The sequence below is a fragment of the Mytilus trossulus genome, chromosome 8 (genome assembly GCF_036588685.1).
Source record: "Mytilus trossulus isolate FHL-02 chromosome 8, PNRI_Mtr1.1.1.hap1, whole genome shotgun sequence".
NCBI lineage: Eukaryota > Metazoa > Mollusca > Bivalvia > Mytilida > Mytilidae > Mytilus > Mytilus trossulus.
In genome coordinates, this window is record NC_086380.1 from 72,379,433 (window position 1) to 72,395,260 (window position 15,828).

Genomic DNA, 15,828 nt, shown 5'->3' on the forward strand with positions numbered 1-15,828 from the left:
GAACTTGGACTTTGTTCAGACATCTTAAATCGGGTAAGTGTGTACGTAATGTTGTCTACGATAAACTACTAATTTAAAACTTATAACTAGTATACAGCTGTCATTGTCATTATTTTGTTTTTAAAAAAGTTGTATGGTTTCAAGTGGTTAGCGTTATTTGCTGTAATAATCATTGTAACGACGCAATTTAGAGAGATATAGGTTGACACAGTTGAAACCGAAAGTAAATTTTAGATCTATCGATTTCTATTTCTTATTTACATTCTTGTAATTGAATAACAATATAATTATCATTTTTGAAGTAAACAATTTTCATACATTTATCCATGATCAGCAGAAGTGGGTGTGTTAAAGTATCTTTCATTGTTGATGTTCACTCATGTTGTTTACTTAGCCATATCATATATAAATTAAATGCACTGTGTGAAAAGTACGAATCGATGAAACTCCTCCAGACTATAAACCGGCTTTGGAAAAGGTTAGTTGAATTGACTATATTATAAGAAAAAAGTCTAGACCCTTATCTTTGCCATTGAAAATAGTCTTCACTAAACTCGACCAATCTATAACAGTCTAAATGCTCATATGTCCTGTGTTTGAATTTGTTTGTTAGCTTTTTGGTCATGAATGTTTGTCTCTAATATTTAATTAACTGTGCATTTGTATTCAGATATCGCAGATCAAATTTATTCGTTCATTCTGTAATCATACGTTTTTTGATTGAGTTAAGTCAGCCAATTGATATTTTATCGTATGTTTTTTCTATGTTGTGATGTTATGCTATTGTTTCAGAAAAAGGGAGAAGGTTTGGATCCATTAAAACGTGTAATCCCGCTGCAAATGTTTGCACCTGTCCTAAGTCAGGAATCTGATGTACAGTAGTTGTCGTTTGTTTATGTAATATATACGTGTTTCTCGTTTTGTTTATATAGATTAGACCGTTGGTTTTCCCGTTTGAATAGTTTTACACTAGTAATTTTGGGGCCCTTTATAGCTTGTTGTTCGGTGTGAGCCAAGGCTCCGTGTTGAATGCCGTACTTTAACCTATAATGGTTTACCTTTTAAATTGTTATTTGGATGGAGAGTTGTCTCATTGGCACTCACACCACATCTTCCTATATCTATATGGACCCTATGGCTAAAATGGCCGTATGTTCACCTCAATATTTACTCTTTGTATAGACAAACATGTGCATCTGGACAAGTTTTAAGGCATAGCATGTCCTAGATAAAAAGAATTCAAATTCTTTGTATGATTTAGAAAATTCCAAACTTAACTGGATTTTGCCATGCACCTTTTTTCGTCCCTGTTTACCTTGATATGGTCCACTCAGTTACACAGTTTAAATCACTACTTATTGTCAGGTATCTGTTTTCCATGTCAATTAAAAACGCTCACTTCAAATATTACCTGTGGGGAAGTTCTTCAACCTGTTTCCCAACTCAGTTTATTTTGGCACCTTCTGGAGGACGAAAAAAAGTGGACTGCAAAATCCTTTTAAGTTTTATTTTTCATACACATAAAACATATTTCAATTTTTTTTATCTAGGGCATGTTATGCCTGAAAAGTTTTACAGATATGCAGGTTTGTCTGTACTCAGAGTAAATTTTGAGGTGAACATCAGTTTCCTTCAGTGAATTGTTTATATATATTGACGTAAGCTCTCTTTCGTTTTTTTTAAATTTCAGATTTTAAGTTTTGGATTTATGGGGCTTTATTCAGAAAACAGGGGTGATTTTCAACACTTCGGACAATTACTCAAAAAGGCTTTCACCAATGTCAATAACACTTTGGTGAATTGTTTATATCTATTGATATAAGCTCCCTTTCAATTTTTATAAATTTCAGATTTTTTATTTTGGATTTATGGGGCTTTATTCAAAAATAAATGGGGATTTTTAACACTTCGGACAATTACTCAGAAGGCGTTCACCAATGTCCATGAAACTTTGGTGATTTTTTTATTTCTATTGATGTAAGCTCCCTTTCAATTTTTATAAATTTCAGGTTTTACATTTCCATGTTTTGAAATTTTAGGCTTAGAAAAAGGGGGGATTTTCCAATTTTGGGACAATAACTAACACTTTCACAAAATTTTATGCAACTTTGATAAATTGTTTATATCTATTGACATAAGCTTCCTTTCCATTTTTATAAATTTAAGATTTTACGTTTTCTTAAGTAATGAATTTTTATACTTAAAAAAGGGGGATTTTATGCAACTTTAGTGAAACTTTGGTGAATATATTAATGTAACATCCCTTTTGATTTGTATAAATATCAGATTTTACCAAAAACTTAGTTAAATTTGAGGTAGACTTAATAGTGCCAATTTGTTTTGCATTTTTATTTATTATTTGGGGGGAGGGGGGTATTGACAGGGCTTACATTATTTCTAGTTAATATATAAATTCATTTAAAGCGTAAAAGACAAGTTGAAAGAGCAACGGGCGTATCATGCGCTAAAGCGCAGCCCTTTATTTGTTATATTATCCTGAATATTATGATAGATCGAGATAACGGTAAAACTGTTCAGCAAAGTAGGATCTACAAATAAGTCAACATCATCAGAATGGTCAATTGACCCCTTTAGGAGTTATTGCCCTTTATAGTCAACTTTTGACAATTTTTAGTAAATTTTTATAGCCTTTTACCAAAATCCTCTCCTCTAAAACTTCTGCGACAAATTTAACCTAATTGGCCACAGACATCATTAACGTATGAAGTTAAAAAATATGTCAGATATCCCTGCGTACCCACCAACATGGCTGGCATTGCTGAAAATAGAACATAGGGGTATTATTTTATACGACCGCATAATTGAAATTTTTTGGTCGTATATTGGTATGCCGTTGGCGTCGTCGTCGTCCTTTTTGTCCGAAGACGTTTGGTTTTCGAACTCTTACTTTAGTAAAAGTAAATAGACGTTTTAGTAAATAGGAATTAGGGGTCAAGATGGGCCGAAATAAGCATTTTTCTTGGTTTTCGCACAATAACTTTAGTATAAGTTAATAGAAATCTATAAAATTTTAACATAAGGTCTATGACAACAAAAAGCAGGTTGGGATTGATTTTAGGAGTTTTGGTCACAACGAATTAGGGGCCGTATGGGTCCAAAATTAAACTTTGTTTGATTTTATCAAAAATGAATTATTGGGGTTCTTTGATATGCCAAAATCTAACCGTGTATTCAGATTCTTAACTTTTGGTCCTGTTTTCAAATTGGTCTACAATAAGGTCCAAAGTGTCCAACATTAATCTTAGCTTGATTTTAACAAAAAATGAATTATTGGGGTTCTTTGACCTGCTGAATCTAAACATGTACTTCGATTTTTAATTATAGGCCAAGTTTTCAAGTTGGTCCAAATCGGGGTCCAAAATCATTATATTTCCGTAAGTATTGTGCAATAGCAAGAAATGTTTAATTACACAGTATTCCGCAATAACAAGAATGCTTCAATTTTACAGTATTGTGCAACAGCAAGAAATTTTCAATGCACAGTATTGTGCAACAGCAAGAAATCTTCAATTGCACAATATTGCGCAATAGCAAGACATTTTCAATTGCACAATTTTGAGTAATAGCATAAATATTCAACTGCACAGTATTGTCCCGTTTTCAAATTGGTCTACATCAAGGTCCAAAGAGTTAAAACAATAAACTTTGTTTGATTTTAACAAAAATTGAATATATGGGGTTATTAAATATGCTACATCTAACCATGTATTTCAATTTTTAATATTTAGGCCCGGTTATCAAATTGATCCACATTGAGGTCTTAAGGGTCTAAAATTGAACATTATTTGATTTCATCAAAAATTGAATTCTTGGGGTTCTATGATATGCTGAATCTAACCGTCTCTTGTGGACAATTGTCTAATTGGCAATCATACTACATCTTTTTTTTATATGTATTTAGATTTTGGATATTGGACCATAATAGGTAAAAGTCCAATTTAAAATTTTAAAGTTTTTAAGTTTATATTCTTAGACCACATTTATTGTGTCAGAAACCTATGTTGTGTCAACTATTTAATCACAATTCAAATTCAGAGCTTTATCAAGCTTAAATGTTGTGTCCATACTTGCCCCAAATGTTCAGGGTTCGATCTCTGCGGTCGTATAAAACTGCGCCTGCGAGCATCTGGTTTAAACCGTTATAAATAGAGATATATGAAAGGAAAACACATGTTCAAAATAATGAGCTCAACAAATCGTCCACATATACGCCAAAACTGGTATATAGACGAGATATGACAAGGGGTCGAAATTACCGCTGTTCCAATGGTCTGACACCAATATATTTTTTGTCGGACCAGTAGATTTTGCTTTGCGACCAGCAGGGATCTGTCGTTTCAATCACTGATTGCATTGCAATCTCGGTTTGTTTACCAAAAAAATAAAAAAAACCTATGAAATCAACTGTACGTGAGGTTACTTATCAAATTAAATGACGGTCATTTTTGCAGGACTAAAATATTTTTTAGTTCATTGGTCCTGGCTTAACTCCATCAAAAGCCATATTAACACTTGTGAACATACACTGAACGAATAAATTCTATGATACAATGTATACTAGTCAACAAAAGAAACGATACAAGACTTTTTTTTCAAATTTAAGATAAAGTTTTCCGTTTATAGGACCAATATTGAAGGTAGTAATACTTTAACATTATGGAAATATAGATCCGTTCAAAAAAAAATGTTATTTTGCTTTCGTGACATTTTTTTGCGATTTATTAATCTTTTTACAAAATTTACATAAAACGACAATTTAAAAAGCAGAAGTTCCAACTTATGATGCCAACCTCTCATTTAAAGGTAAAGAAAATGTTTGCCATCATTTGTTTTGAAAAATCATACAGTTTCTTTGTTTATTTGTTTAGCAAAGTTCTGCCCCACGAGAAATCGTTAACATGTATACATTTTCAACTGATTCACCATAGACAGTATGTGTAAAGCGATATTTAAAAAGAGGTCACTATCTTAAAAGCAATCCGAAAGGTTCCTAATTTACAGTGTGTTGTTTTCATATCTAAAGCATTGATTTGAGAATTTGAGACAAAAATAAAAAAAATGTTTTTTGCATTTTTTGAGATTTCAAAAATCACTTTTTTTTCCCAAAATAGAAAAAAAACAATATGTCAACCCATTAGTCACAACATAAAACACAATTTGATTAGCATACTGAATATTTTTAAACGAATTTGAAATTAAATTTAGTGCTTAAACATTACGTGTCGATTTTTTATTCAACTTTCCGCAAACTAAATTGCACCCTATAATCGTTTACACGGAATTTAGATACTTTCCGACAAGTTTTAATTTTCATTATCACATGTGCATACATTGCAAATGAAAGCTTTTCAAAATAGTGTATCTCTTTTTGTAATATATTTAATACTTTTTGATGTAGTTTATTTCAAAGACGTGTATCGTTTCTTTTGTTGACTAGTATATATAAAAAATCAATGAAATAAGGGGTGTATAAATAAAGACGACTGTAGAATACCTCAGTCTGTGAAATGTTAAACAATAAAAAAAAACCTTGAACAAAAAGCTGCAATACACAATAATATATACAGGAAAATAAAAATAATTTTGTAGTAAGATATACAGTTTAAATTTAGAACAGAAATCTTTTTACTTATTGGCAACATTGCATAAGGTTCTATCGGTTACAACATGTGAATCAGTATTGGCAACATTGCATAAGGTTCTAGCGGTTACCACATATGAATCAGTATTGGCAACATTGCATAAGGTTCTATCGGTTACAACATGTGAATCAGTATTGGCAACATTGCATAAGGTTCTAGCGGTTACCACATGTGAATCAGTATTGGCAACAATGCATAAGGTTCTATCGGTTACAACATGAGAATCAGTATTGGCAACGTTGCATAAGGTTCTAGCGGTTACCACATGTGAATCAGTATTGGCAACATTGCATAAGGTTCTAGCGGTTACCACATGTGAATCAGTATTGGCAACGTTGCATAAGGTTCTATCGGTTACCACATGTGAATCAGTATTGGCAACATTGCATAAGGTTCTATCGGTTACAACATGTGAATCAGTATTGGCAACGTTGCATAAGGTTCTATCGGTACCACATGTGAATCAGTATTGGCAACATTGCATAAGGTTCTATCGGTTACAACATGTGAATCAGTATTGGCAACGTTGCATAAGGTTCTAGCGGTTACAACATGTGAATCAGTATTGGCAACGTTGCATAAGGTTCTATCGGTTACAACATGTGAATCAGTATTGGCAACGTTGCATACGGTTCTATCGGTTACAACATGTGATTCAGTATTGGTTTACATTAGATCACTCCAGGTGTCGGTGGGGTTCGTGTTGCTCGGTCTTTACTTTTCTAAGTTGTGCTATTTGTACTATTTTTGTGCGTCGGTCCTTTTTCTTTAATAACCATGTCTTTGTCAGTTCACTTTCGACTTATGTCAATTAATAGATACTGTGGATTCATTGTATTTCGTTGAATACCAATTTTCGTGGACTTCGTGGGTAAAGGGAAACCACGAATTTTAATTTTTAACGAATTACAACTTTTCTGTATGATTAAATGCAGACTTTTGGAAAACCACGAAATCAAATATTCACGAAAATGCAAGTTTTCCTCAATCCACGAAAATTGGTACCCACGAAAATAAATGAATCCACAGTATATGAAATTGTGGTATGAGTGCCAATGAGACAACTCTCCATCAGACCAAAGGACAGCTATAAAAACAACTATATGTCACCGTACGGCCTTCAACAATGAGCCCATCCCGATTAGTCAACCATAAAAGCCCCCCCCCCCCAATGACAATGTAAATGAATTCAAACGAGAAAAATAACGGCCTAATATATGTACAAAATTGAACAAAAACAAATATGTTACACATACACAAATGACAACCACTGAATTACAGAATTACAGACTCCTCCTGACTTTGGATAGGCACATACATACATAATGTGATGGGGTTAAACGGGACAGTGAAATAGCATAACAATATAAGAACGAACTATACAAATCAGTTAAAAAATGGCTAAACTCATTAGATGGATAAAAATACATATACTACAAATACAACTCGACGTGGCCGAGTACTTGTACACCCAAACAACAAAAAGATACTAAGTATAGATTATGCATCTATTCTTTTGATGGAATGCAATTCCACTGACTAATAAGTCTCGCATTGAAAATAAGGGCACGAAAGGATTAACGAAAAGATGACCACTATATGATAAAGATGTTTAAAAAAAGAAATTATGGTCTGTAGTCGTCCAACGGAGTCAATTCCAATGAAAGATCAACTTTTGAACCAGATTCTTTTTTATTTCAGTTAAATAGATAGTTTCAGCATATAACTTAGGAAATATGGTAGGATTGCCAATGAGAAGTTTCAGCATATACATTGTAACTAAGGAAATATGGTAGGATTGCCAATGAGAAGTTTCAGCATATATCTAAGGAATTATGGTAGGATTGCCATTGAGAAGTTTCAGCATATAACTAAGGAAATATGGTAGGATTGCCAATGAGAAGTTTCAGCATATAACTAAGGAAATATGGTAGGATTGCCATTGAGAAGTTTCAGCATGTAACTAAGGAAAAATGGTAGGATTGCCAATGAGAAGTTTCAGCATATAACTAAGGAAATATGGTAGGATTGCCAATGAGAAGTTTCAGCATATAACTAAGGAAATATGGTAGGATTGCAAATGAGAAGTTTCAGCATGTAACTAAGGAAATATGGTAGGATTGCCAATGAGAAGTTTCAGCATATATCTAAGGAAATATGGTAGGATTGCCAATGAGAAGTTTCAGCATATAACTAAGGAAATATGGTAGGATTGCCAATGAAAAGTTTCAGCATGTAACTAAGGACCAATGGTAGGATTGCAATTGAGAAGTTTCAGCATATAACTAAGGAAATATGGTAGGATTGCCATTGAGAAGTTTCGGCATGTAACTAAGGAAATATGGTAGGATTGCCATTGAGAAGTTTCAGCATGTAACTAAGGAAATATGGTAGGATTGCCAATGAGAAGTTTCAGCATATAACGAAGGAAATATGGTAGGATTGCCATTGAGATGTTTCAGCATGTAACTAAGGAAATATGGTAGGATTGCCAAGGAGACAACTATCAATAATGTACAATTGAAACGAATGTTTACTTAGTAATCTTGATTTACCGAATTGTCTTCAACATGTTCAACAGTGAGAAAAAAAAAACATATCGTATACAAAGTATAGACGAAATAAAAGGCCCCGACATATTCAATATTTGTAACAATTCAAACCAAAGAAGTAAGGACCTAGCTCATTACAAAACTATTAATGAAAAAAAATATGACAGAGATGTTCCAACGATAGCCACTATCCTCCAGACTTAGGGTTTGGAACATACATTTAAAGAATGGGCCTACTTATGATCGCCCAGCCCACCCAAGCTGCAGTGGTTTTTACAGAAAAAATACAACATAAATTGATGAGGGCTCAATTTGTCAGATCGATACAAAGCAGAAAAACTTAGACATGTTTTATTTGCGATGAAAGCACTCACTAAAATATAGGTTGTTGAGTTTCATCAAAACAAAACAATATATCCAACAGTGAAATATAAAAATTGCTAGATTCTTTTTTTCGTTTTGTCTTTATATGCGCGTTACATAATTAAGTTGGTCTTTCTGTTGAACATAGGGATTTCAAACGGAAATCTCATTTTTTGTAAATTAGGGAAAACTTTCATGTTCGTGCTTGTTCAATTTCGTGGTTCTGCCTAAGTGTGCATACATCTGAACCCACGAAACCACGAAAATTGGTATCCAACGAATAATAATGAATCCACAGTGTAGTTTAATTACAGATCTGACTAGCATGTAAAGATAAATATTTCAAACGCAATGGCACTTTAATTGTAAATAATATGTTTTATAATGGGTCATTAAAACTTTAATACCTTAAACTGACAGTTTAAATTAGGCATGGACTGTCTGAATATGTTACGTTATTGAGTCATGATGTGTTATATCCTATTAGCTTCTTATTTATAATACCAGGGGTTTACAAAAGAAAGGAGATGTTGCATGCAATGATGAGTGTATATTGAGAGCCTTTATCTCTGTACGTTACAGATCCCTGTTAAAGGATATATTACTCACAACTGTAAATTGCATATTGAATATATCTCGAATAAGTTGGCAATCGTGTATTTAGATTGTACTTACAACTGTAAAGTGCATAATGAATATATCTCGAAAAGTTGGCAATCGTGTATTTAGATTGTACTCACAAATGTAAAGTGCATAGTGAATATATCTCGAAAAGTTGGCAATCGTGTATTTAGATCGTACTAACAACTGTAAAGTGCATAGTGAATATATCTCGAAAAGTTGGCAATCGTGTATTTAGATTGTACTCACAACTGTAAACTGCATATTGAATATATCTCGAAAAGTTGGCAATCATGTATTTAGTAGATAGATTAATGATTGATGATGACATATTGTTGTTCCCATAAAATATTGCGCAAGACTTATTATACCAGTAACTCGATTTTCTTCATCCACTCTATTGTTGGTAGTTTTTAGTTTAAATTCCAGACGAGAAATATTGCTAGTTCGTATCTATCTTGCCGTACCTGTTTTAAGTAACCATTCATGTTTTAGAAAATATTCCGAACGGAGTTCCTGCTTCACATTATTTAAGATTTAAAAACAATTTAGAACGGTTAGTAATGACAGTCGTACAGTTTTCGATTGCAACGAACTTGAACTTTGTTCAGACATCGTTAATCCGGTAAGTGTTTTCATGTACGAACTGTTTTCGTCAACATCAAGTATACCTTTATTAAAGTATACAGCTACCACTGTCATTTTTTATCTTAAAAAGTGACTGGTTTCAACTCGCAAGCGTTTTTTAATGTTGTATTCACTGTTATGACACCGTTTTGAGATAATAGTCGACATAGTTGAAACCGAAAGTAAATTTCAAATTGAAAAATTGTCCTTCCCTATTTACATTCTTTTTATTGTATCACAATATAATTGTGATTTTTTAAGTAAGCAATTTTCATACATTTGAACTCATACGGTTAAGGTACTTAGTAAATGCGGCTGTATTATATATGCATTTAGTTGTTTCCATTCAGGAAGATGTGAAATGTGTTCCATACAGCTTTCCATACAATAAACTATCTTGAATTTTGTTCAGACATACAAAGCGGGTAAGTGTGTAAATACTTATGTCTTCGAGAAACTATAATAACTTATAACAAGTATACATTCCTCACTTTTGATCTTTTGTTACTTTGAGTTAAAAAAAGTGTATGGTTTCAAGTTGTTAGCGATTTTTAGTGTTATAATCTTTGTGACGACACAATTTTAAGATATATAGGTTGAAATAGTTGAAACCGAAAGTAAATTTTAAATTTAACGATTTTCATTTCCTATTTATATTCTTGTTATTGTATGACAATATAATTATCACTTTTGAAGAAAACACTTTTCATACATTTATCTGTGATCAGCGACAGTGTGTATATACAAATAGCTATCATTGTTCATGTTCACTCATGTTGTTTACCTAGCCATATCAATATATAAATTAAATGCACTGTGTGAAAAGTGCGAATCGCTGAAACTCATCTAGACTATAAACCGGCTATGGAAAAGGTTATTTACATTGAGTATATTGTAAACGAAAGTCTAGACCCATATATTTGCCATTTAGAATAGGCTTAACTATTACTCAACCAATATAAAACAGTCTTAACCAGTTATTGACCTGTACTTAATAGTTATCAAAGGTACCAGGATTATAAATTAGTACGCCAGACACGCGTTTCGTCTACATAAGAATCATCAGTAACGCTCATATCAAAATATTTTAAAAGCCAAACAAGTACAAAATTGAAGCCAAATACGGCTAAGGTAATATTAGCCTCGGGTTAGAACATCCTTAGTTTTTCGAAAAATGGAAAGTTTTGTAAACAGGAAATTTCTTACAATTACCACACTTTGGATATTCATGTCAACACCGAAGTTTTGACTAATGGGCTAGTCATACCCTCGGGGACGAAACGTCCACCAACAGCTTTAATAACCAATACGCAAGCGAACATGTTTTCAGCCTAAACCATACACGACTCGTTTGAAGCATTCTAAACCATTTAAAATCTCCATTTTTAGCACTTGACCCAAAAGGCCTTCTACTCACTTTGTGTCCGTCGTCGTCGGTCGTCGTTGTCTTTCGTTAACTTTATCATAAATCTTCTCTTCTGAAACAACTAGGCCAAATGGAACCAAATTTGACCTAAACTATCCTTATTTAGTTTTAAAACATGTATGACCCCGACAATCAACCAAGATTGCTGCCACGACTGAAAAAAGAAAAAGGGGGTTAAATACAGTGTTTGGCTTAAAGCTCTGAAACCAAAGCCTTTAGTGCAAATCTGACAAGAGAAAAATGTTCATTAGATCAAATTCCATCTTCCCTGATTTAAAAAAAAAAATATCTTGAATATTATGATAGATAGATTTAAACTGTTAACAGGGATTTGTTTGGCAAAGTATGATCTACAAATAAGTCAAATGACCAAAATGGGCAATTGACACCTTTAAGAGTTATTGCCCTTTAAAGTCAGCTTTTAACAATTTAAAAAAAAAATCTTGTTCTCTGAAACTGCTTTGCCAAACTGAACCAAACTAAGCCTTAACCATACTTAGAGTGTATTATTAAAAAAAATGTATCCAATACTCGGGACATAAAGCATATGCCTAATAATAGAACATGGGATAAAAATGCAGTATTTGAGTTACATCTCTGAAACCAAAGCATTGTAATCAAGTCTTACACGTTTAAAAAGTTCATCAGGATAAGCCCTGATTTTTTTTTAGATGCGTCAGACAACCGGTTGGTAATTTCTGAAATGTAACAGTTTTTGGTTCTATTATCCTGACTATTATAATAGACACCAATAAACTGTAAACAGAAAAAATGTTCAGCAAAGAAGAATCTACTTATAAGTCAACATCACCAAAATGGTCAATTGACCCTTTTAGCTGTTATTGCCCTTGATAGTCAACTTTCGACATTTTTTGTAAACTTTTGAAATCTTTTACAAAAATCATCTCCTCTGAAACTACTGCGACAAATTTTCCCTAATTGGCAACACACATCATAAAGGTATGTAATTAAAATATGTGTCAGATATCCCTGCCTACCAACCAACATGGCTGGCATTGCAGAAAAATAGAACATTGGGGTAAAAAGCAAGTTTTGTCTACTTTTTTATAAAATCGTTATAACAAGAGATATCTAAAAGGAAAATATGTGTACAGAATAATGAGCTCTACCAATTGTCCACATATACGTCAAAACAGACAGACAAATTCTGACAGTCAACCAAAACATGGTATATAGTCGAGACATAACAAGGGGTCGAAATAACCGATGTTCCAGTGGTCTGACACCAGTACAATTTGCGTCAGACCAGTTGATTTTACTTGCTGGTGGTCCGGCGGACCAGGATAAATTTGTGTTGTAAATAACTCGTTGTATCGAACAAAAAAGACATTTAGAAAGATTTAAAAGGAAGATCGGAATAAATATTATGAAATTGACCCAAGGAAACGTAAATCAAGAAATCTTTGGGGAAAAAAAATGATCTTGGTAAAATATGTAATCGATGAATGTTATCTTTGCAGGACTAATAAATTTGTAGCTAGACTCGTAGATTTTTAAGTCCATTGGTCCTTGCTTAACTCATCAAAAGCCATATAAACACTTGTGAACATACACTGAACGAATAAATTTTCTCTGTGAAATGTTAAACAATTACATTAAAAGACAACAGCCTTGAACAAAAAAGCTGCAATACACAATAATATACACAGGAAAAAAAACTAATTTTGTAGTAAGATATACAGTTTAAATTTAGAACAGAAATATTTTTACTTATTGGCAACATAATGTTCTAGCGGTTACCACATGTGATTCAGTATTGGCAACATTGCATAAGGTTCTAGCGGTTACCACATGTGAATCAGTATTGACAACATTGTAAAAGGTTCTAGCGGTTACCACCTGTGAATCAGTATTGACAACATTGTATAAGGTTCTAGCGGTTACCACATGTGAATCAGTATTGATTTACATTAGATCACTCCAGGTTTCGGTGGGGTTTGTGTTGCTCGGTCTTTAATTTTCTAAGTTGTGCTATTTGTACTATTATTTGTGTGTCGGTCTTTTTTCTTAAATAGCCATGTCTTTGTCAGTTCACTTTCGACTTATGTCAAATAATAGATATATGAAGTTGTGGTATGAGTGCCAATGAGACAACTCTCCATCAGACCAAAGGACAGCAAAAATAACAACTATATGTCACCGTACGGTATTCAACAATGAGCCCATCCCGATTAGACAGCCATCAAAGCCCCCCTCCCCCCAATGACAATGTAAATGAATTCAAATGAGAAAAATAACGGCCTAATGTATGTACAAAAATAAACGAAAACAAATATGTAACACGTACACAACCGACAACGACTGAATAACAGAATTACAGGCTCCTCCTGACTAAGTACAGGCACATACATATATATTGTGATGGGGTTAAACGGTAAACGGGGTCCCAACCCTCCCTTAACTTGTGACATTGAAATAGCATAACAAAATAAGAACGAACTATACAAATCAGTCAAAAAAAGGCTAAACTCATTAGATGGATAAAAATACATATACTACAAATACAAATGGACGTGGCCGGGTACTTGTACATCCAAACAACAAATTACAGATTATGCATCTATTCTTTTGATGAAATGCAATTCCGCTGACCAATTTGTTGAATTTAATCTCAAGTTTTGTTTCAATAAATGAATATCTAGAGTTTTCAATATAGGATTTAAAATACCGCTTTTCAATAATACTTGGTTTTCACAACTGAGCAACATTTCGAAATAAGTAAAAACGAGACAAGAGTGTCGATTGATTGTTTCATACATAAGATTTAAATGCTGTAATAATCATTTAATTTTTATTTCCAGACTTTTTCAATGGCTACAGCGATATTTTGTGATCCGTGCACTGAGGCAAATTTATCAATATCAGCAACAAAGTATTGCTCCGACTGTGAAGAGCGACTATGCCCAGGCTGCGCTGAGTCTCATACGCGGTCGAAAGCATTCAAATATCATCATATTATAGATTTGTCGTCTGTCGATTTCAACGTTCAAATATCTGCGAAGAAAATCTGCAAAGTCCATCCAGATATGCTTATGGATTATTTCTGCACAGATCACGTGATCGTTTGCTGTAGAGCCTGCATTCCTAAAGACCACAGAAAATGTGAAAACGTTCTACCATTAGAACATGCGTCGAAAGATGTCAAAAAGTCTGCATTGTTCTCCGACATCATGGTGGACATAAAACATCTTATTACAACCTTAAATGATTTACACGACAACAGAGAGTCAAACGTTCAATTACTTGAGAAAACTAAAACAATCATAACCAGACAGATTAGTGAAGTGAAATCCCGTTTATTGAAACAAATCGACGATCTTGAACGGGATCTTCACGCCAATTTGTCATCTGTTCAACAAAAACGCGTAAATGAAATCAGCAAACAAAGAACAGAAATATCACAAGTTTTAGACAACTTAAAAACAAACGAGAAAGAAATTGATTTTTTGAAAGATCATGGATCAAATAATCAGCTTTTTGTATCCTTGCATGAACAAGTAAAACATATCCAAAGCGCCGAAGCTAGTGTCCTTAAGTTGATATCTAATTCCCAAGAAATCATGATAGACTTTGATGAAAAGAAAGAAAGTAAACTTGAATGTTTAGGAACATTGTCAGAGTCTGTAAGCTCTTGTCAAATTCAATACAAACCAACAAAATTTCAACAGGCCCAGATCATGGCACAACCAACAAAACATATTGCTGGATTTGAAATGGATGCAGAACTTCAATTGAAAACAGAGCAAAGTTATAATTTAATAGATATATGCGTCACCGACGATAATAAATTGCTTCTGACTAATCATTATACATTCGATCCGAAACTATATGTCTACAGAGACTGCAAGGATTACGAGACAGAGTTACGGTTTTCCTTTAGTCCTTTTGGTGTTGCTGTGATACCTGGCACAGACAGAGCTGTTGTCACCCTCCCTGACAATGAGTCTATACAATTTATAAATACGACAAAGATGACAAAGGACAACAAAGTTAACGTTGGATTTAGATGTTATGGTATTACTGCTGGACATGACAGAATCTATGTTGGAGGTATGAATGGTACTATCAAAACATTAGGCACTAATGGAAAAATTTTAACAACAATTAAACAAGGATCTGGTGATCTTTTCTTCATGTTATACGATTTTAGTCATAAACAGTTTTTTGTTAGAAGTCCTAACAAACTCCAATGCATTAAATTAGATGGAACATTAGTATACAGTAAGGACGTCTCAGGTACAGCGGGGGTAACACGCGATAGACAAGGTAACATTTACTACGGTAATAATGAAAACAGCAATATACAGAGAATGTCATTTGAGGGGGAACACTGTGAGGAAATGATGAACAAAGATAATGGTATTCACCGTCCGTATGGAATGTGTTTTAACAATGATTTTACAAAACTGTTTGTTATTAATATACTTTGTACATCTGTATATGTATATAAATGCAAAAATTGACGAACAGACTGATATTGTTCTAAAGAATCCATTGATTTCTTCTTTATTATGTCGGATGTAAATTGAATTGTTTTGTATTCTTATTTTTAAGT

General features: G+C 33.2%; 1 protein-coding gene across 1 annotated transcript; it reads left to right on the forward strand.

The window, feature by feature from the left end:
• LOC134727961 (uncharacterized) lies at positions 1 to 15,736 on the forward strand. Its single transcript, XM_063592359.1, has 2 exons — positions 1 to 33; positions 14,075 to 15,736. Exon 2 carries the CDS (start codon positions 14,084 to 14,086, stop codon positions 15,734 to 15,736), a length of 1,653 nt encoding a protein of 550 aa, XP_063448429.1. The 5' UTR covers positions 1 to 33; positions 14,075 to 14,083.
• Positions 15,737 to 15,828: the final 92 nt, after the last annotated feature.